Consider the following 22,197-nt stretch of genomic DNA (forward strand, 5'->3'; position numbering starts at 1 on the left):
GTTAAACATAAAAAAATCTTAACCATTTCTTTGTGCGTCGAAAACGTGTACGAAAAAGGGGGGGGAACCCGCCCCTCTCTTTGGATGGATGGAGTAGACAACCAGACGCCTCCAAGATGAATCGAGGTGTCTGTTGTCTTGATGTTTATGGCTTCAGGAAAGACCCCAACAGAACCGTGTCATAAATGACACACACACAAACATACACAATGACATACGAACCCCCCCCCCCACCACCGACACACGAACCCCCCCCCACCGACATACGATCAGATCAGAGATAGCTCCGCCTCGTGAGGAGGAGCCGAGAAGGAGAGAGATTTTTGGCATAAAAAGGAGCCGTTTCAGCATTGAAATCAGCTCATCAGCCCTCGAGGCCAGCTCAACAGAAGAAGACTCATCTCAACTCAGCTCAACAGAAGAAGACTCATCTCAACTCATCTCAGCAGAAGACCCGCTCAACTCATCTCAGCAGAAGACCAGCCATCACCGACGCCAGAGACGCCTCTACAACTCGCCGAATTGGCGAGTGTCGCCGATTGGCGACCCGCTGCCGCTGTTAGCGGCCAGCGCCACCACGAGCGAATCGTGAGCCTGCAATCTACAACCACCAACGACGGAGCACCAGCGTGCCAGCTGCTCGCAGACGCCCTGCGCGCATTACATACCGTCCGCGTACAACCGCGCCGCTGCGGGCGTGCTTCTAACGCCATCTACCAGACGGTCATCGCAGCTACAACAACGTATCTACTCGTTCACCAACGTCCGTCGAGTCCGAACCAACTACTGAAAGAAGAATCAACTGATACGTATGATACACTGCCCCCCACTACACGACAAAACAGACGTCTGCTTGACGCAAAGAATCGATTCCGAACATTGGCCTACTCTTTCACCACTCATACCATTCAACACACACACGGGTCATTAACAAAGCCTAAAACCTCAAGCCATTGAACCATCCGTGATTGTGGAAACATCGCAACGACCGAGTGAATAATCCATCGTTTTTAAGAGTGTTCATAATTTTCCTCTGTAATATTGTGCCGGGGCTGTACTTCTAACCGCATAAATTACCAACTGACCCATTAACAAGGATTCATTATTGGCACCTCACCACGGAGCGCCGCTCGCGGGGGTGAAGAGCGTGTTCAACCGGTTCCCTGTCAAGGGTCTGGCCACAATTAATTAAAAGATTGGCCCGAGATAAGGATCTCAAAAGGAAACATCGCCACCCATTGAGTCGCGTTGAAAAGTCTATTAGAAATACTTGAGTCGTTCGTTAATATTTTTCTTTCTACATAATCTTGCTGGTATCCACGAATGAAATAACGAATTCAAACGCATATTTGTGCCTCCAAGAATAATACTGGTTGGAGTACCCTTTCAACGAGTAGCGTTGCATAATAATCAGTCATCCTATTGTTAACGTGACAATAATTGCATTAAGGGCCGCGCATGATCAATGACCGAATGCTGTGTTGTGTGACAATTCAAGTAACGAAGCATTGCGGCCATCAAGTGGTGTTGATAAGGCAATCAGAATTATTTCAGTCGAACGCTTTAATTGCATAATCGTTGATGAATCAATGAACGAACATCGCCGTGGTACTGTGCTGACGATTTCAAGCATAATAATTTCGCATATCAGAATGTGTTAAGGATTGGATACGAATCAAAGACCGAGTGCCGTGTTGTGTAATCATTCAAGAATACGAGTTTGCATATTATAAGGTTAAGGTTTTGATAGAATAGTTCGCTTGTTTTTAATCTCTCTCTCAACAACCGATCGATTGCGTTACGCATCGGGAATTAACCACAGGTGCCGCTATCGAAGTGAAACAACGCAATCGTGATGGTATCATGTTAACGCTGTGTTGAAATTCCAACATCTAGAGATTGAGTTTTCATATTATCCAAAAATTTAAGTTAGCTAGAAAATAAAATTGATCAAAGCAGAAGGTTTGTGTGTGATTCTTCCTGAAATTCTGCATAATATTGTTCTGCGTATGAGATCTGAATCCTGGGGACCTATCATAAGCACACTATCACCACACATAATCCATAACACACATAATTCATAATGTTCAATCGAGAGTAATCGTATCCTTATCGATAATACGGAATTAAAGAGCAGAGTCGAATCGACTCTCTCTCATTCACGCTCACAACGCCTGCATCACTGCATACGATTAATTGCGTTATTCCAATTCATAACACAATCCTCGTCACCGAGGCTCGACCTTATAATCCATAACGACCTGCATTATCATGACCATGCCCACTCGCATAAATTAATACGATTATATCTCGAATCAGCATAATTTATGCACATAATTACACTGATGAACATAATTTCGGATAAATTATGCAAATTTCAAATTTCATTAATTTTTTATTATTTTCATCAATTTTCATAACACCTATATATACAACAGTTTCTCCCCTGTGTGAGTTTTCTGGTGCAATGTCAAATGTTCAGTACGATCCGTGCTGTATGGACACCGGTCGCATTGATGCCTTTTTGCACCGAGCTGCACCAAGTGCCTTTGCTCCATCAGACAAATTCTGCAGAGGAAGCGACAGCTGCAGAGAGAAAAAAAGAATATCCACACCATCTACACGTCAGTATCGATGCACAGAGGAATGCATATATACAGTCACACGTGACTAACACGTCTATACTTATTCATATATTCATGTTATAGTGAAAAAGTGTCCCAAATTCATCACACGAGCTGTTATGGCACACAATGAGGGCAAATGTCATAAACGTGCCTGGAAGTGCTCGTATCTTCAAAATGAACGTTAACCCAAAACTCCGAGCACACAATTTCGGCTGTCTGGCTTCAAAATGAATATTTATGAAAGCTAAATTCAGGTGACATAGCAAAGGGTGTTGAAAATAATACTATTTGTGTTATGCAGAAATGCATAAATTAATGTTCAGTCGCAACTTAGAGGTGTGAAGCCAGGCACAGATGTCCTTGAATGCTGGGATGAACAGTTCCGACTTCAGCTGCACGTGTGCTGTGATAACTTCCCGACTACATTCTTAGAAAGAGTAGCAGAGGAAAACAAAAATAAACTACTGTTTTTATATAACCTCCGTGCTCAATAGAGTTAGACTTTACTGCAAATACAAACTTGACCCTGTCACACACTCAGAGGTGGAGCCAGGATTTTCAGGTAGGAGGGGCAACCCCTTCAGCAATGAAAAATGATAAGAGTTAGTAAGTAAGGAGTTGTTAGTAGGGAGTTGTTAGTAGGGAGTTGTTAGTACGTAAGGAGTTGTTAGTAGGGAGTTGTTAGTAAGTAGGGAGTTGTTCGTAAGGAGTTGTTACTAAGGACTTGTCCCTTATATTCTTAGCTCTTTCGGTAAAGTCACGTTGAAGGGAAACAATAAAATAATAAAATATATATAAAACAATACAAATTCTCACGTTTTATATCTTTTTATATATTGAATATAAATTACTGCAGTCACGAAAGCTTTAAATCAAAATTTAGCTTGTGTTGCGCCCGAAACGTCGTGATTTATTTTATTTTGTACCTACCACGTGATGACTTTAACCTGAAAGGACCAAAGAGCATCACGCTGAAGAATATTCTCCATGTCTCTGGTGGACTGGAGTAGGCTCGTGGCTCGTGGTCACAGCTGTGGGTGACAAGAGTGGCGGATGCGGCGTGCCCAGCCGACTTGGGGACAGATCTGGCTGAAATGAAGCTTTGTACATGACCCGCAGTGGTGAAGTATGGTCAAACAACCTCCCCCTCCTCCCCATTACCGCCATGGAGTTGGGGAAGCCTTCATCCATTGGTGGAATGAGATGGGCGGAGTTTATTCTGTATCAACGATATATTGAAATGACAAGAGGGACCTTGAAAGTGTTTCTCAGAGGGGAGAATCACATTAGGCTTAAGTTTCAACGCGTACCATTGAAGTATTGTTCATTGTAAGAGCTGGCTAAGTGTACATGTTGTGGCGGCTTGTAGAAGAATAAAAAAAGATTTCCCCCCAAAAAATATTGCTCAAAATGCCCCTCCAATATATTGCCATTAAAAATATTTAAACAAAAATAATAATTGCTGTGCTATGTAAATAAAAATAACAATTTTCTAAACCTTGGCCACAATATGTGGACTTGTCTTCATGTAACAATGCATAGATTTCTGTTTATATGATTGTGGTTATGAAGAAAAAAACAGCAATGTTGTAATAGAATAACACTCTTAGACATTTCATATTCTTAGTTTTTTCGGTAAAGTCACGTTGAAGAGAAACAACAAAATAATAAAATATATATAAAACAATAAAAATTCTCACGACGTTTCGACCATAACTCAAACGGTCGTCTTCAGGTGTGTTGGTTCGCATACATTTATTTTTAAACGGCGCATTTATTTATTTATAAAAAAACGTTAGCGCCACGCGCAGCGATTTGGCAGTTTACCCAGGACTAGTCCATCTATATTCTGAAAAGAGGAGGGGGGAGACGAATTTTTTTATAATGTATGCTGTCTGAAAGCCACTGTAAGCGTGAACAATCAATTAAGAACTGAAATGGTTTATCAAATCTTTCCAATGATTGCTAAGATAGAATCCATCTTCTCGGTTGAAATTGTCTCTGTGCTTGTATATGTGGATAGCCTCATGAACGAATCTCTCATGGAAGCCAGATGGCTTACAAAGAACCTCTGTCTTGCAAAAGTCAATGGCATGTGAGCCTACTGAATTAGAACAATGATCTGCTACGGCCGAGGTGTTGGTCCTACCGTGTTTAAGGTCTGCTTTGTGTTCACGAATGCGGTCCGAGACATGGCGTTTGGTTTCTCCAATGTAACTACTACCACAGAGGCAACTTAGTTTGTAGACACCAGGGTATTGTATGTCCGGAATCACATCTTTTACAGACAGAACCAGATCACGGATTTTATGTAATGTGTTGAAACGGACCTGGATCTTGTGTTTATTCAAGATTTTGGAGATCTTTTTTGTGATCCCAGCAATGTAGGGTAAAGTGATGGTTTTGAAAGGCTCCTCAAGAGGGTTCTTCTTCATGGTTTGAGTGATAGCTTTGCGGATTGTATAGTCGGAGTAACCATTAGCCCTAAGAGCTTGGTGTACGTGCTTGAGTTCACTGCTTATGTGTTCCTGGTCGGATATGCATTGGGCTCTATGATACAGAGTCTTGATGAGAGAATTCTTCTGTGATGGATGGTGGTGGGAATCCGGTTTCAGATAAGCATCCGTATGGGTAGCTTTCCTGTAGACAGAGTGGCTCATTGAACCATCAGGTCTCTTTTTAATTAGGACATCCAAAAAAGGTATCTTGCCATCTATTTCAACTTCCATGGTAAATCTGATGGCTGGGTGTATGGAATTGATGTGGTCGAAGAATTCGTCTAGAGCAGGCCGGCCATGTGGCCAGATGACAAAAGTGTCATCCACGTACCTCTTCCATAAGGTTGGGCGCAGAGTGGCAGTCTGGATGGCGTCAGTCTCAAATTTCTCCATGAAAATGTTAGCTATAACTGGAGAAAGGGGGGAGCCCATTGGGGTGCCCTCAGTTTGTTTGTAGAAAGTTCCATTCCAAGTGAAGTATGTATTGGTTAAACAGTGTCTCACCAGGGGGGGTACCTCAGTGTTTAGTCCTTGATGAACCAAGTCTTCAATGATTGCAATGGTGTCAGGTACAGGAACCTTGGTGAATAAGGAAACTACATCAAAACTGACAAGAAGGTCGTCTGGGGACAGGGAAATACCGTTGATTGTCGATACCAGGTGAGTAGAATTTTGTACCGCAGAGGTGGTCTTTCCAGTGAAAGGACGCAGGATTTCAGACAAAAAACGAGCTAGTTTGTAGGTGGGGGAGCTGATAGTAGAGACTATGGGACGAAGAGGTGTATCTACTTTATGTATTTTTGGTAAGCCGTATAATCTTTGTGGCCTGGCAGCAGAAGGTTTCAACGAAAACTGTTTAGATTGATCAATTAATGTGGTTGAATCAGAAATTATAAGTTTTCGTTGAAACCTTCTGCTGCCAGGCCACCAAGATTATACGGCTTACCAAAAATACATAAAGTAGATACACCTCTTCGTCCCATAGTCTCTACTATCAGCTCCCCCACCTACAAACTAGCTCGTTTTTTGTCTGAAATCCTGCGTCCTTTCACTGGAAAGACCACCTCTGCGGTACAAAATTCTACTCACCTGGTATCGACAATCAAGGGTATTTCCCTGTCCCCAGACGACCTGCTTGTCAGTTTTGATGTAGTTTCCTTATTCAGCAAGGTTCCTGTACCTGACACCATTGCAATCATTGAAGACTTGGTTCATCAAGGACTAAACACTGAGGTACCCCCCCTGGTGAGACACTGTTTAACCAATACATACTTCACTTGGAATGGAACTTTCTACAAACAAACTGAGGGCACCCCAATGGGCTCCCCCCTTTCTCCAGTTATAGCTAACATTTTCATGGAGAAATTTGAGACTGACGCCATCCAGACTGCCACTCTGCGCCCAAACTTATGGAAGAGGAACGTGGATGACACTTTTGTCATCTGGCCACATGGCCGGCCTGCTCTAGACGAATTCTTCGACCACATCAATTCCATACACCCAGCCATCAGATTTACCATGGAAGTCGAAATAGATGGCAAGATACCTTTTTTGGATGTCCTAATTAAAAAGAGACCTGATGGTTCAATGAGCCACTCTGTCTACAGGAAAGCTACCCATACAGATGCTTATCTGAAACCGGATTCCCACCACCATCCATCACAGAAGAATTCTCTCATCAAGACTCTGTATCATAGAGCCCAATGCATATCCGACCAGGAACACATAAGTAGTGAACTCAAGCACGTACACCAAGCTCTTAGGGCTAATGGTTACTCCGACTATACAATCTGCAAAGCTATCACTCAAACCATGAAGAAGAACCCTCTTGAGAAGCCTTTCAAAACCATCACTTTACCCTACATTGCTGGGATCACAAAAAAAATCTCCAAAATCTTGAATAAACACAAGATCCAGGTCCGTTTCAACACATTACATAAAATCCGTGATCTGGTTCCGTCTGTAAAAGATGTGATTCCGGACATACAATACCCTGGTGTCTACAAACTAAGTTGCCTCTGTGGTAGTAGTTACATTGGAGAAACCAAACGCCATGTCTCGGACCGCATTCGTGAACACAAAGCAGACCTTAAACACGGTAGGACTAACACCTCGGCCGTAGCAGATCATTGTTCTAATTCAGTAGGCTCACATGCCATTGACTTTTGCAAGACAGAGGTTCTTTGTAAGCCATCTGGCTTCCATGAGAGATTCGTTCATGAGGCTATCCACATATACAAGCACAGAGACAATTTCAACCGAGAAGATGGATTCTATCTTAGCAATCATTGGAAAGATTTAATAAACCATTTCAGTTCTTAATTGATTGTTCACGCTTACAGTGGCTTTCAGACAGCATACATTAGAAAAAATTTCGTCTCCCCCCTCCTCTTTTCAGAATATAGATGGACTAGTCCTGGGTAAACTGCCAAATCGCTGCGCGTGACGCTAACGTTTTTATAAATAAATAAATGCGCCGTTTAAAAATAAATGTATGCGAACCAACACACCTGAAGATGACCGTTTGAGTTATGGTCGAAACGTCGTGAGAATTTTTTATTGTTTTATATATATTTTATTATTTTGTTGTTTCTCTTCAACGTGACTTTACCGAAAAAACTAAGAATACTCTTAGACATTGTTAAAAAATAACATGGAGTCGATTCCCGTTGCGGCTTCCGACGTTCAGATGGAGTCGATTCCCGTTGCGGCTTCCGACGTTCAGATGGAGTCGATTCCCGTTGCGGCTCCCGACGTTTTAGATGGAGTCCATTCCCGTTGTTAGTAACATGGGAATCGATCGTTGGTGAATGGAGCTCGTGGAATCGATTTTCAATGGAGTGGGGGATAAAGCGGGAATCGAGATGGTGGTAGTGATTATAGCTGATGGAATCGATTACCATTGGGATAATATTGGTGTAGTTATATTATTGTTACTGCTCCTCTGTTTAAATATAATTTACGTGCAAACTTTTCCGACTACACACTTATTAAAACAATGCTCTCGATAACTTTTACCCCGGGGTATAAATATTGTTTTGTGATTTAAAAAAAACCCGGAAAAAGCGGGAAACATTGAACGTCCTGCTCACTGATTGGTCCCAGCGGCACCCGGCCACCTCCCACCATCGCCTTCTCCTATTGGACGCTGCCTTCAGCAGCGTTGCGCTCCTATTGGCTCAGCAAACGCGGACCACGAATCGCGTTTAGTCATCATAGCTCGACACGATTCAGGACGAGGATGAATCGAAACAACGGAATCGCGTTCGAGTCAAAAACATTTCATTTGAATATGGTACGTCAACAATGCAACTTTTATTTTTTACATTTATTTACACCGGCGCGAATGCCAACGTGAGTTTTATTGTCGATGTTGAGTTTTGTAATTTCGTAATGTAAAATTTTTTTGCCTCAAAGTCGCTTCTGCCTCGGAGCCAATCGGATTTGGCGTCTCCCTTCCCACGTGACGCGAAGTTTTTTTGTTTTCCCGCCAATTTGTTTTGGCTCCTCCCCGTCACCCACCGCCATTTTTTTTAATCCGTGAGGGGGGTGCAGACGCCTGCAAATTTATTTTTGTTGCTCAATTAACGACGAGGAGGAGGACGACGACGAGGACCCGCTAGGAGTGTGAGGTCGCGACTTTTGAGAGAAAGCCTGAGGTAAAGAATGCCCTCTACCGTCCACTCCGTGATTTGCAGACGATTTGCAGATGCAGCAGTGTTGAGTTTGTGGACGCTAAAGGGGGCTGCAACTAACCCATCTATCGTGCAGTAAATCGATGTGAAAAAAAAACAAAGTATAAATTACATCAATATAATAAATGTACTCAGTATATTCTTCTTTAAGCTGAGCTATTAACACAGAGCAACTGGGTATACACTACGCTATATAATGAATGCCATATAGTAAACCAATAAAAAACTAAAATATAAACTACCTCAATGTTTTATGAGACCTCCTTTACCAGTAACAAGATATAGTAATAGGTTGTACTCTTTTAACTGGCACAAAAACTGACACCTTTATTCAAGGCATCATGTGTTGTGGTTATTACAAACATGATGCCTTGAATTTTGATTTAAAGCTTTCGTGACTGCAGTAATTCATATTCTTAGTTTTTTCGGTATTGCCGAAAAAACTAAGAATATGATGCCTTGAATAAAGGTGTCAGTTTTTGTGCCAGTTAAAAGGGTAAAACCTATTACTATACCTCAATGTTATCAATAAACTCTATATACTCTCCAACCAGCTGAGCCACCAACAATAAGTCGTTATATATCACAATGCCATATGGCGAAACAATGGGTGGATTCTTATACTAGATTTGAATCTTTCATGACTGCAAGGATCCATGCTCTTTGGTTCTATTCGGTAAAGTCACGTAGGTAACAAAAATAAAATAACAAAAATCTCACAACGTTTCGGCCACAACGCAAGCGGCCTTCATCATGACGGCACGGTCCCTTCACCTGATGAAGGCCGCTTGTGCTGTGGCCGAAACGTCGTGATTTTTTGTTATTTTATATTTTAATTAACCTACGTGGTGACTTTACCGAATAGAACCACAGAGTGTGTGGGATCCTTCCCCTCACCTCCAGCACCACGGACAGCGACGGGCCCCGTTCACACGGACGAGTCCATCCACGCTCCTCGGGACGGAGGAGGGGGGGAGAGAAACAGCCACGAGGCGCTGTTATACTCCACGTTACAAACCACAACGTTAACCGTGCTGTGAGAGGTGTTAAGAGGCGGTGCCAGCGAAAGAGCTGCGGTCTGAGGTCACCGTAAAAATACAATTAGTTAAGAACCGACGTGACTTTACCTAAAGAACCAAGAAGATTAATCCCTGCAGTCACGACAGCTTTAAATCGAAATCTATCGTGTAGTGTTGAGTCTATGGTGTAGTGTTGAGTCTATGGTGCAGTTGAGTCTATGGTGCAGTGTTGAGTCTATGGTGCAGTGTTGAGTCTATGGTGTAGTGTTGAGTCTATGGTGCAGTGTTGAGTCTATGGTGCAGTGTTGAGTCTATGGTGCAGTGTTGAGTCTATGGTGTAGTGTTGAGTCTATGGTGCAGTGTTGAGTCTATGGTGTAGTGTTGAGTCTATGGTGTAGTGTTGAGTCTATGGTGCAGTGTTGAGTCTATGGTGCAGTGTTGAGTCTATGGCGCAGTGTTGAGTCTATGGTGCAGTGTTGAGTTTATGCTGTAGTGTTGAGTCTATGGTGCAGTGTTGAGTCTATGGTGCAGTGTTGAGTCTATGGTGCAGTGTTGAGTCTATGGTGCAGTGTTGAGTCTATGGTGCAGTGTTGAGTCTATGGTGCAGTGTTGAGTCTATGGTGCAGTGTTGAGTCTATGGTGCAGTGTTGAGTCTATGGTGTAGTGTTGAGTCTATGGTGCAGTGTTGAGTCTATGGTGCAGTGTTGAGTCTATGGTGCAGTGTTGAGTCTATGGGCAGTGTTGAGTCTATGGTGTAGTGTTGAGTCTATGGGCAGTGTTGAGTCTATGGTGCAGTGTTGAGTCTATGGTGCAGTGCTGAGTCTATGGTGCAGTGTTGAGTCTATGGTGTAGTGTTGAGTCTATGGTGCAGTGTTGAGTCTATGGTGCAGTGTTGAGTCTATGGTGCAGTGTTGAGTCTATGGTGTAGTGTTGAGTCTATGGTGCAGTGTTGAGTCTATGGTGCAGTGTTGAGTCTATGGTGGAGTGTTGAGTCTATGGTGTAGTGTTGAGTCTATGGTGCAGTGTTGAGTCTATGGTGTAGTGTTGAGTCTATGGTATAGTGTTGAGTCTATGGTGCAGTGTTGAGTCTATGGTGCAGTGTTGAGTCTATGGTGCAGTGTTGAGTCTATGTTGTAGTGTTGAGTCTATGGTGCAGTGTTGAGTCTATGGTGCAGTGTTGAGTCTATGGTGCAGTGTTGAGTCTATGGTGCAGTGTTGAGTCTATGGTGCAGTGTTGAGTCTATGGTGCAGTGTTGAGTCTATGGTGCAGTGTTGAGTCTATGGTGTAGTGTTGAGTCTATGGTGCAGTGTTGAGTCTATGGTGCAGTGTTGAGTCTATGGTGCAGTGTTGAGTCTATGGGCAGCGTTGAGTCTATGGTGTAGTGTTGAGTCTATGGGCAGTGTTGAGTCTATGGTGCAGTGTTGAGTCTATGGTGCAGTGCTGAGTCTATGGTGCAGTGTTGAGTCTATGGTGTAGTGTTGAGTCTATGGTGCAGTGTTGAGTCTATGGTGCAGTGTTGAGTCTATAGTGTAGTGTTGAGTCTATGGTGCAGTGTTGAGTCTATGGTGCAGTGCTGAGTCTATGGTGCAGTGTTGAGTCTATGGTGCAGTGTTGAGTCTATGGTGCAGTGTTGAGTCTATGGGCAGTGTTGAGTCGATGGTGTAGTGTTGAGTCTATGGTGCAGTGTTGAGTATATGGTGCAGTGTTGAGTCTATGATGCAGTGTTGAGTCTATGATGCGGTGATGAGTCTATGGGTAGTGTTGAGTCTATGGTGCAGTGCTGAGTCTATGGGTAGTGTTGAGTCTATGGTGCAGTGTTGAGTCTATGGTGCAGTGCTGAGTCTATGGTGCAGTGTTGAGTCTATGGTGCAGTGCTGAGTCTATGGTGCAGTGTTGAGTCTATGGTGCAGTGTTGAGTCTATGGGCAGTGTTGAGTCTATGGTGCAGTGTTGAGTATATGGTGCAGTGTTGAGTCTATGATGCAGTGTTGAGTCTATGATGCGGTGATGAGTCTATGGGTAGTCTTGAGTCTATGGTGCAGTGCTGAGTCTATGGGTAGTGTTGAGTCTATGGTGCAGTGTTGAGTCTATGGTACAGTGTTGAGTCTATGGGCAGTGTTGAGTCGATGGTGTAGTGTTGAGTCTATGGGCAGTGTTGAGTCTATGGTGCAGTGTTGAGTCTATGGTGCAGTGCTGAGTCTATGGTGCAGTGTTGAGTCTATGGTGTAGTGTTGAGTCTATGGTGCAGTGTTGAGTCTATGGTGCAGTGTTGAGTCTATAGTGTAGTGTTGAGTCTATGGTGCAGTGTTGAGTCTATGGTGCAGTGCTGAGTCTATGGTGCAGTGTTGAGTCTATGGTGCAGTGTTGAGTCTATGGTGCAGTGTTGAGTCTATGGGCAGTGTTGAGTCGATGGTGTAGTGTTGAGTCTATGGTGCAGTGTTGAGTATATGGTGCAGTGTTGAGTCTATGATGCAGTGTTGAGTCTATGATGCGGTGATGAGTCTATGGGTAGTGTTGAGTCTATGGTGCAGTGCTGAGTCTATTGGTAGTGTTGAGTCTATGGTGCAGTGTTGAGTCTATGGTGCAGTGCTGAGTCTATGGTGCAGTGTTGAGTCTATGGTGCAGTGCTGAGTCTATGGTGCAGTGTTGAGTCTATGGTGCAGTGTTGAGTCTATGGGCAGTGTTGAGTCTATGGTGCAGTGTTGAGTATATGGTGCAGTGTTGAGTCTATGATGCAGTGTTGAGTCTATGATGCGGTGATGAGTCTATGGGTAGTCTTGAGTCTATGGTGCAGTGCTGAGTCTATGGGTAGTGTTGAGTCTATGGTGCAGTGTTGAGTCTATGGTACAGTGTTGAGTCTATGGGCAGTGTTGAGTCGATGGTGTAGTGTTGAGTCTATGGTGCAGTGTTGAGTATATGGTGCAGTGTTGAGTCTATGATGCAGTGTTGAGTCTATGATGCGGTGATGAGTCTATGGGTAGTGTTGAGTCTATGGTGCAGTGTTGAGTCTATGGTGCAGTGTTGAGTCTATGGGCAGTGTTTAGTCTATGGTGCAGTGTTGAGTATATGGTGCAGTGTTGAGTCTATGATGCAGTGTTGAGTCTATGATGCGGTGATGAGTCTATGGGTAGTCTTGAGTCTATGGTGCAGTGCTAAGTCTATGGGTAGTGTTGAGTCTATGGTGCAGTGTTGAGTCTATGGTACAGTGTTGAGTCTATGGGCAGTGTTGAGTCTATGGTGCAGTGCTGAGTCTATGGGTAGTGTTGAGTCTATGGTGCAGTGCTGAGTCTATGGTGTAGTGTTGAGTCTATGGGTAGTGTTGAGTCTATGGCGCAGTGCTGAGTCTATGGGTAGTGTTGGTTTTTCTCACACCAGATAACCCTCGAAATTCCGTTTGGTACAGGACCATCCAGACTGTGTGTGCCCCCTTTTATTGCAGTGCAGACATTTGTCAGAAGTGACAGACTGAACTGTTTAATTTTTAACACGTAGACTTTGGCGACCAATATCATCCATAATAGAGGTTGTTCTGTTTACGTGACAACCCTTACCAGTTGGCCGTGTCGGGTGGTGGCGGGTTTAACATTTATATATTTTGATTTAAAGCTTTCGTGACTGCAAGGATTCATCTTCTTTGGTTCTTTCGGTAAAGTCACGTAGAATGAGAATAAAATAATAAAATAACACAATAAAATTCTCGCGACGTTTCGGCCACAACGCAAGCGCCCATCTTCACGTGAAAGGAACAGACCTGTCGAGACGACAGAGCTTCAGTGAACGATGTTAAGATTCGTAGCGACTTTTAAGCTGGTTGGGAGAAGTGAGGCACCTTGACAACATAGCCATTTCTGTGACCAGTCACAAAGCTAGTCCCTCAGCTATTTGATATGTAAACCCCTTTGTCAAGGTGCGTCACTTCTCCCAACCAGCTTAAAAGTCGCTACGAATCTTAACATTGTTCATTGAAGCTCTGTCATCCCGACAGGTCTGTACCTTTCACCTGAAGACGGCCACTTGCGTTGTGGCCGAAACGTCGTGAGAATTTTTTTGTGTTATTTTCTTATTTTATTCTCATTCTACGTGACTTTACCGAAAGAACCAAAGAAGATTAATATATGTACGCGATCTAACCCCCAAAAAGCCTCTGTTATGGATGAATTGTTTAAACCAAACATTTCAAGTCACTAAAAGATGTCCGTTTTTAATGACGCTTGCCGCCCCAACATTTTTTTGTTCCCGCATTCAGGAGCCGTCGAAGGTGACAACAGGGGTCGTGCCATTTCCCATCGCCGGTTTTTAAACTACCCGTCGAGTCACGAGCTACGAGCCCCGGGATCTCTTCGACGCCTTGAAAGGAGAAGGCCCCGACATTTCTCGAGCGATCTTTAACAAGAGACCCCCGGGCGGACTCGTCCCTCGCAAAAGCATTCTTTTCACCCCAAATCCCCCCGTATTTTTCCCGCCGGGTCGATGCCGCACGTCGTAGACACTCGGGCCTCCCGCAGAGCGGCGTCGGCGGCGGCGAGACGCTCCGCCCCCCCGACGCCCCGCTTCGACCGGATCCCGCGACCGTCGGCCTCGAAGATGCAGAGCGAATCGGCCAGGCTGCTGTCCTTCTCCGAGGGGTGGTCCCGGTCGTCCCCCGTGCGGCCCGCGGACTTGGCGCGGGCCGGACTCTACCGCATGGGCTTCAGCGACCTGGTGGCCTGCTTCCGCTGCGGCGGGACGATGCATCACTGGGAGGAGGGGGACGACCCCGCTCGGGAGCACGCCAGGCACTTCCCCGCCTGCGCTCGCGCGGTGGGTGACGCCAGCGACGGCGCTGGTGACGTCCTGATGCTCGTTTTGGGGGGGCAAGGCCGGGTCCTTCCTAAAACTAGTGCGGGGTGCCGCTGAGAATTTGCAACGATTGGCACGAAGAGATGTGCCTTCGGGCTCTGGGTACCGATTGGAGATGATTCTAGGCGTGTTTAGACAACGATGGCGAACGAGCGGAGGCCCTTTGACTCGTTGAATCTATTGACGCGCATTCGCGGTCAGATTCCTGTTAGATTAAAAAACGATAGTCCAAAAATAAGTGTGAACATTTCTTTTTAAGCACCCTGTGCTGACACAGTTATTCTTGACCTGGCGAAGGCCCTACTCAGCGCTGCAATGACGTAGCTATTTGTCTCAGATGCCGACCCTCTCCGTCACGCAAAGCAGCGACGTTGCTCAACAAAGCGGGCTCAGCATCGTCGCGTGGACATTTATATTTGCCGAATACCCTCGCACGTGGCCTGTATTCTAAATGCGGAGGGGAGAAACCGGAGGTCCCGGGTAAAAATCCACGCGACCATGGGGGAACAGAGAGAGAGAGAGAAACACGGAAACTCCAAATAGGCAGAAGCAGGTGTCAGGGTCGGGATACCGCTGCGCCCTTGTAGATGAGTCTCAATCCTTCAATGCTTTGTGCCTGTAACCATGTTCAGTGATGAGACTTTCACGCTCCCTGCGCTGAAGAGTCGGCTCGCTCATTTGACAGCAGAGCCACGGCAACAAAATCAATTAAACTCTACCCACCGTTGTAAAGACGTTGCAGCTGCCGTGCCGTAGAGGCGATCACGTGGATTTCGGATTAACCGGGGCAACGTATTCGTTCGGTTTAAGCGCCGCGTGACTTGTAATAAAATTTTTGCAAGAATTGCCAATGTTGTATAAACTGTTTTTAGATTATTTGGACTTCAGGGGAATATCCACGAGTTCTTAATCTCCATCAAAATCTCAGGTGTGCGGTTCATACAATCGAACAAACCGCGCGCGGATCATCCAGAGTGTACTGTAATTCAAATCTAGATTCTACTGTGATATTATCTTCTCTATAAATTCCTCCACCTTTTGTATATGCCGGGTCTTGAAAATTTTAATAAAAATAATCAAAATGAAATTAAATTTGGAAAAATGCGTAATTATCTGAAATAACGTTAATTGATGTAATTATGCGCATAAGTTGTGCTAGTTATGGAGATGTAATCGTATTAAGTCATGTAAATGACTTAACCTTTTTAGGCCAGTCTAAAAAGGTTTTGTTTCGAAGATGTCGTTTAATAAAAACGATTCTAATGCCCTCACGGCTTCCTGGGGAGCCGTTCCAAAGGGCGGGGACAATTCGATGAGCTCACTGCGTCACCGTCGTCACCGTCGACGCTGCCGTCGCAGTCGTCATCGTCGTCACCGTTGTCGTCGTTGCGTTTGTCCCTGGGTGGCGCCTTTTCCCCGCAGGCCCCGTTGCCGCCGGCCACTCAGGATGGCGCCGACTCCGCTCTGTGTCCAGAGATGCGTTCGTTCGGGGCGCGAATCAGATCTTTCGCGAGCTGGCCGTACAAAGCCAATGTGTCCCCGCATGAGCTGGCCTACGCAGGCTTCTACTATTCCGGTACAGTTTGTGCTGCTGCTGCTGCGTAGAAGTGGGTGGAGGCCTTCTCCGGCGCTGTAGTCGTCCCCGTTTTGTGGGGGGAGGGGCGGCTCTTTGGGGGCAAGCGCCACAGTGGCTCGGAGATGTTGGCTACCTCGCCTGGAAGGCAGGAGGTGGTGGGTTCCATCCTGACGCCTGGTGTGTATTTGGAATTTTCGTGCCTCCCTCCCCGTGGTCGCGTGGATTTTTTCTACCGGTCCTCCGGTTTTGTGCTTACACATTTAGAAACACGCGTTTAGAGTATTTGGCTGCGTTTAAATTCTCACGCGATAAGCCACTTCGTTGAGCTATCGTTTGTGATAGCCAGGTGGTCGCCTCTGAAAAAGAGCTGAATAGCAACTCAATGGTCCTAACACCTGGTATCATAAAACAGTTTCAATGTTGGTTAATAGTTTTGGTCAAACACCTGAGGGAGGTCAGAATCAGAATATTTATCTATACTGGAGGAATCCATTGAGCTGTGAAGATCTTTTTCGCATGATGTCCAGTCGGGGCACAGGGGGTAAGAACATCACGGCAACGAACAGTTTACAAAAACACGATAGGAGTGCGAAGTCCTGTCGGTTCCAAACGTGTTGTAGAGTGTGTACACGAAACACGGGGAATGCCTTTACAAGTTGTATAATCTCCTGCAGATGTAGATGACGCTGGTTCTTCACGTTCTGTAGATGTAGATGCCACTGGTTCTTCACGTTCTGTAGATGTAGAAGCCACTGGTTCTTCACGTTCTGTAGATGTAGATGCCACTGGTTCTTCATGTTCTGTAGATGTAGATGCCACTGGTTCTTCACGTTCTGTAGATGTAGATGCCACTGGTTCTTCGCGTTCTGTAGATGTAGATGACGCTGGTTCTTCACGTTCTGTAGATGTAGATGCCACTGGTTCTTCGCGTTCTGTAGATGTAGATGACGCTGGTTCTTCACGTTCTGTAGATGTAGATGCCACTGGTTCTTCACGTTCTGTAGATGTAGATGACGCTGGTTCTTCACGTTCTGTAGATGTAGATGTCACTGGTTGTTCACGTTCTGTACATATAGATGACGCTGGTTCTTCACGTTCTGTAGATGTAGATGCCACTGGTTTTTCGTATTCTGTAGATGTAGATGCCACTAGTTCTTCACGTTCTGTAGATGTAGATGCCACTGGTTCTTCACGTTCTGTAGATGTAGATGCCACTGGTTCGTCACGTTCTGTAGATGTAGATGACGCTGCTTCTTCACGTTCTGTAGATGTAGATGCCACTGGGTTTTCACATTCTGTAGATGTAGATGACGCTGGTTCTTCACGTTCTGTAGATGTAGATGCCACTGGTTTTTCGTATTCTGTAGATGTAGATGCAACTGGTTCTTCACGTTCTGTAGATGTAGATGACGCTGGTTCTTCACGTTCTGCAGATGTTGATGCCACCACCTCCATCTATTGTGAGGCGGTTGAACTTACAACTCTTGGTCCGAACGGGCAACTGGATGGGTTTGTTTATCTCTGAAAAGTCGACAGTGTCGATAAGTAGGGGAGAGGTCCCTGTAATGTGTTTTCTATTTTGAGTAGGTCACGGAGATCTTGTGAGGTGCTTCAGCTGCGACGGTCGTCTACAAGAGTGGGCGCTGGGAGACAGCGCTTGGCATGAGCACGCAAAGTGGTTTCCCAGGTGAGGCGCTTGGCACCTGCTGCGCCTGTGAAATTTATATATATACAGTGAGGGAAAAAAGTATTTGATCCTCTGCTGATTTTGTACGTTTGCCCACTGACAAAGAAATGATCAGTCTATAATTTTAATGGTAGGTTTATTTGAATAGTGAGAGACAGAATAACAACAACAAAATCCAGAAAAACGCATGTCAAAAATGTTATAAATTGATTTGCATTTTAATGAGGGAAATAAGTATTTGACCCCTCTGCAAAACATGACTTAGTACTTGGTGGAAAAACCCTTGTTGGCAATCACAGAGGTGAGACGTTTCTTGTAGTTGTCTCTCACTGTTCAAATAAACCTACCATTAAAATTATAGACTGATCATTTCTTTGTCAGTGGGCAAACGTACAAAATCAGCAGGGGATCAAATGCTTTTTTCCCTCACTGTAAATATTAAGTAATTATGTGTTCCCCAACACATCCATCGCATTATATAATAATGATGTGTTCCCCAATACAAACAACGCATTATAAGATAATAATAATAAAATAATAATAAACACAATAAAATAATAAATATAATAAATGTGTTTGTTGTATATATAGGTGTTATGAAAATTGATGAAAATAATGAAAATTAAATGAAATTTGTGATTTGCATAATTTATCCGAAATTACGTTAATCAGTGTAATTATGCGCATAAATTATGCTGATTCGAGATATAATCGTATTAATTTATGCGAGTGGGCGTGGTTATGATAATGCAGGTCGTTATGGATTATGTGGTCGAGCCTCGGTGACGTGGTTTGGTTATTAATTGGAACAACGCAATTGATCGTATGCAGTTCTGTAGGTGTTGTGAGCACGAATGAGAGAGAGAGTCGATTCGACTCTGCTATTTAATTCCGTATTATCGATAAGGATACGATTACTCTGGATTGAACATGATGAATTATGTGTGTTATGGATTATGTGTGGTGTTAGTGTGCTTATGATAGGTCCCCAGGATTCAGATCTCATACGCAGAACAATATTACGCAGAATTTCAGGAAGAATCACACACAAACCTTCTGCTTTAATCAATTTTATTTTCTAGCTAACTTTAATTTTTGGATAATATGAAAACTCAATCTCGGGATTTTGGAATTTCAACACAGCGTTAACATGATACCATCACGATTACGTTGTTTCACTTTGATAACGGCACCTATGGTTAATTCCCGACGCGTAACGCAATCAATCGGTTGTTGAGAGAGAGATTAAACATGCATACTATTCTATCAAAACCTTAACCTTATAATGTAAATTCGTATTTAAACATTGCCCACACAGTACCACATCCATTCATAGACATTCAAGTCAATTCTTATCACGTTTTTAACAGTAGGACGATTGGTTATTATGCAACTCAATGACAGCAGTATTTTTCGTTATGAATTGATTTTTAATGCACCACCTTGGAGTGGCAACCCTTCTTGATTATCCCGATATGCGTATCGTGTGTCTTCGTTATCACTGGTTCAATTCTTTGCGTAAAGCAGACGCCGAGGTTAGCATCTCGTGTGTCCAAAATGTGTTTCCTGTGTGTTGCGGCGCGGTGGGGGAGTGAGGGGAAGAGTGTGGGGGAGGGGTTTGGGCATACGAACGGCTGCCAGTTTCTGTCCACTGCTGGCTGGAAGAGTCAGCATGACGCTCGCCGTCGTCGCGCCGATGGGTGTTGAGTGCGGGGCCGCTTCCTTCTCGGCCCTGGTGACGCGAAGTTGCGCGTTGTAGCACGCTGGTGGCACGCTGTTGGCACGCGCTGGTGCTGGTGCTGATGGCACGCTGGTGGTGCACGCTCCCTCTCCTTGAAGATGCGCGAACGCGCCCGTGCTGGTTCGCTGATAGCAGTTTTTCTCCACTGCTGGCTAAGCTGCTGCACGCTCTTGCTTGGCGTTGCTGGCCGCGCTCTTTCTCCTTGAAGATGCGCGAACGCGCCCGTGCTGATTCGCTGACAGCAGTTTCCTCCACTGCTGGATGAGCTGCGCCGGTGCGCGCTCTTTCCGCTGCTGTAGTATCTGACGCTGCGCTCGCGGGCGACAGGTCAAGTTTTTCTTCTGCTGAGTGAGCCGAGTCGCACGCGCTCTCTTGTTGAGGTTGTTGGCGGCTCTCTGACAGCAGGTTTCCTCCACTGCTGTATTACTCAAGTCGCACGCGCTTGGTCACTGGTTTGCTGAAGTTGTTGGCGGCTGCTCGTGCTTTTCCGCTGCTGGTTAAGCCACGTTGCACGTGCTTTCTTTGTGGAGATGCTCGAGCGCTCTCAGCGCTGATTCGCTGATACTTTGTTGGCGGCTGGCCAAGCTTTTTCTTCAGTTGAGTGAGTTGAGTCGCACGTGCTCTCTCTGTTGAAGTGCGCGAACGCGCCCGTGCTGGTTCGCTGATAGCAGTTTCTCTCCACTGCTGTATGACTCACTTTTGTTGATACATCGCGACTCAGCGATCCTCGCTACTCAGCTAGGCTCGGAGCCAGCCGCTCCATGCGACTGCTCGTCCTGTGGACGTCTTGACTCGCTGATCTGTCTCGACTCTTGACTTAACTTCACTGACTTTTGAAAATGCGGCTGACCGTTATATTCAAAGACAATTCTCTCTGCGCAGTGGAAAAGGGGGGGGCGGGGTCTGTGTGTGTGAGTTCGTGTGTGTACAGATGGCTCCTGCGATAACGATCTGTTTGCCCTGGCGTGAAATTCCTCTCTCGCGCTCTTCGGGAGAGACAAAGGTGGTCGGGAGTACCTATCTCTTTATACTTTCGACTTATTTTTCTCAAATACCATTTGGTCCCATGTTCGCCAAGACTCGTGTTTGTAACTACGTCCTCCCGACACCTCTCGGTTTACCTAGGTTCGAATTGTTATGATGGAATTATTAAAAAGAAAAATAATTTTCATCCTGAGTTTAAGAGGTCCATTTCTTGATTGTTGGAATCCATATCCCTTGGTTCTGTAAGGTTCTATAATGGAATGTCGTGTAAGGTGAACACGTTATTATTAATGTTATATTGCAATTTCTTTAAAACTTTGTTTGCCTGGTTGCCGTGTGTGGGGTGGGGTGTGTCTCCTCATCAAACCCGGCTGGCTTTTCCAGATGGCCCCTTGTGATAAGGTGTAATTCCTGCTTCCCCGCGAGCGAGAGAGGCAAAGGTGGTCGGGGTTGCTTGGGATATTGTTTAAACTCTTTCGCAAGTTTGCCCGTTGTCTCATTCCTTCTCGAAAACCTTTGATGTGACTGTATTTTGTCTCCAAGCTTTGTTTTAACAGTAAGTATTAAAGGTGAAAATCATTTGATAGCGAATTAATCATTGGATAATAATTCACTGATGTGTCTGGTGGCCTGTTCTTAATTGGAGTGAGCGTTAGGACCGCTAATTTCATCTTATTCTTGTTGTTGCCTTTTAATTTTTTTGTTGTTTTACTGGCAAATAAGGAAAAAAAATATGTATACGATTTACCCTGTTGGCGTCTCCGTGTCTAGTCTCTTGGTGTTCTGACCTCGGAGGGACCTTTCCCAAGTGGCCCATCAAACTCTTGTTCATCTGGAGATTTTCGCCGATAGCTGTTACATCCTCGCCTTGAGAGTTTTATTATTTCTTTATTTATTTATGGCCTGTTTATGATCTCCATCTGTGTTTGCGGGTTTTTGGGCTTGTGTGTTTTTATGCATTATTTCCTTTATTATTAAAATATATATCGGCAGATATTATTGTTAATATCAATTTTGGAAAAGGCTCATATACAACAAGAGAGAGAGACACGGAGAGAGAGACACACGGGGAGAGAGACACACGGAGAGAGACACAGGGAGAGAGGGACACGGGGAGAGAGGGACACGGGGAGAGAGAGACACGGAGAGAGAGACACACACGGGGAGAGAGACACGGGGAGAGAGAGACACGGGGAGTGAGAGACACGGGGAGAGAGACACATGGGGAGAGAGACACATGGGGAGAGAGACACACGGGGAGAGAGACACACGGGGAGAGAGACACATGGGGAGAGAGACACACGGGGAGTGAGAGACACATGGGGAGAGAGACACACGGGGAGTGAGAGACACATGGGGAGAGAGAGACACGGGGAGAGAGACACACGGGGAGAGAGACACACGGGGATAGAGAGACACACACAGAGACTTACACACTCACATGGAGCCATGAACACACATTGACTAACACACACACATCGACTAACACACACAAAGCAACTGACACACACATATGGACTGACACGCACAC

At 45.0% G+C, this 22,197-nt stretch overlaps 1 protein-coding gene across 1 annotated transcript; it reads left to right on the plus strand.

The window, feature by feature from the left end:
• The first annotated feature begins 8,662 nt into the window (after window positions 1-8,662).
• On the plus strand, window positions 8,663-21,660 carry LOC142916587 (baculoviral IAP repeat-containing protein 7-like). The gene is made up of 5 exons (XM_076061726.1): window positions 8,663-8,784; window positions 14,086-14,639; window positions 16,101-16,254; window positions 17,842-17,941; window positions 21,438-21,660. The coding sequence occupies exons 2-5, from the start codon at window positions 14,310-14,312 to the stop codon at window positions 21,451-21,453; spliced, it is 600 nt and encodes a 199-aa protein (XP_075917841.1). The 5' UTR covers window positions 8,663-8,784; window positions 14,086-14,309; the 3' UTR covers window positions 21,454-21,660.
• The last annotated feature ends 537 nt before the right edge of the window (window positions 21,661-22,197 follow it).

The sequence above is a fragment of the Petromyzon marinus genome, unplaced genomic scaffold, assembly GCF_048934315.1.
Source record: "Petromyzon marinus isolate PM22_M1 ecotype Great Lakes invasive population unplaced genomic scaffold, UKy_Petmar_22M1.pri1.0 PM_G_Scaffold_4, whole genome shotgun sequence".
In the NCBI taxonomy this organism is placed as follows: Eukaryota; Metazoa; Chordata; class Hyperoartia; order Petromyzontiformes; family Petromyzontidae; genus Petromyzon; species Petromyzon marinus.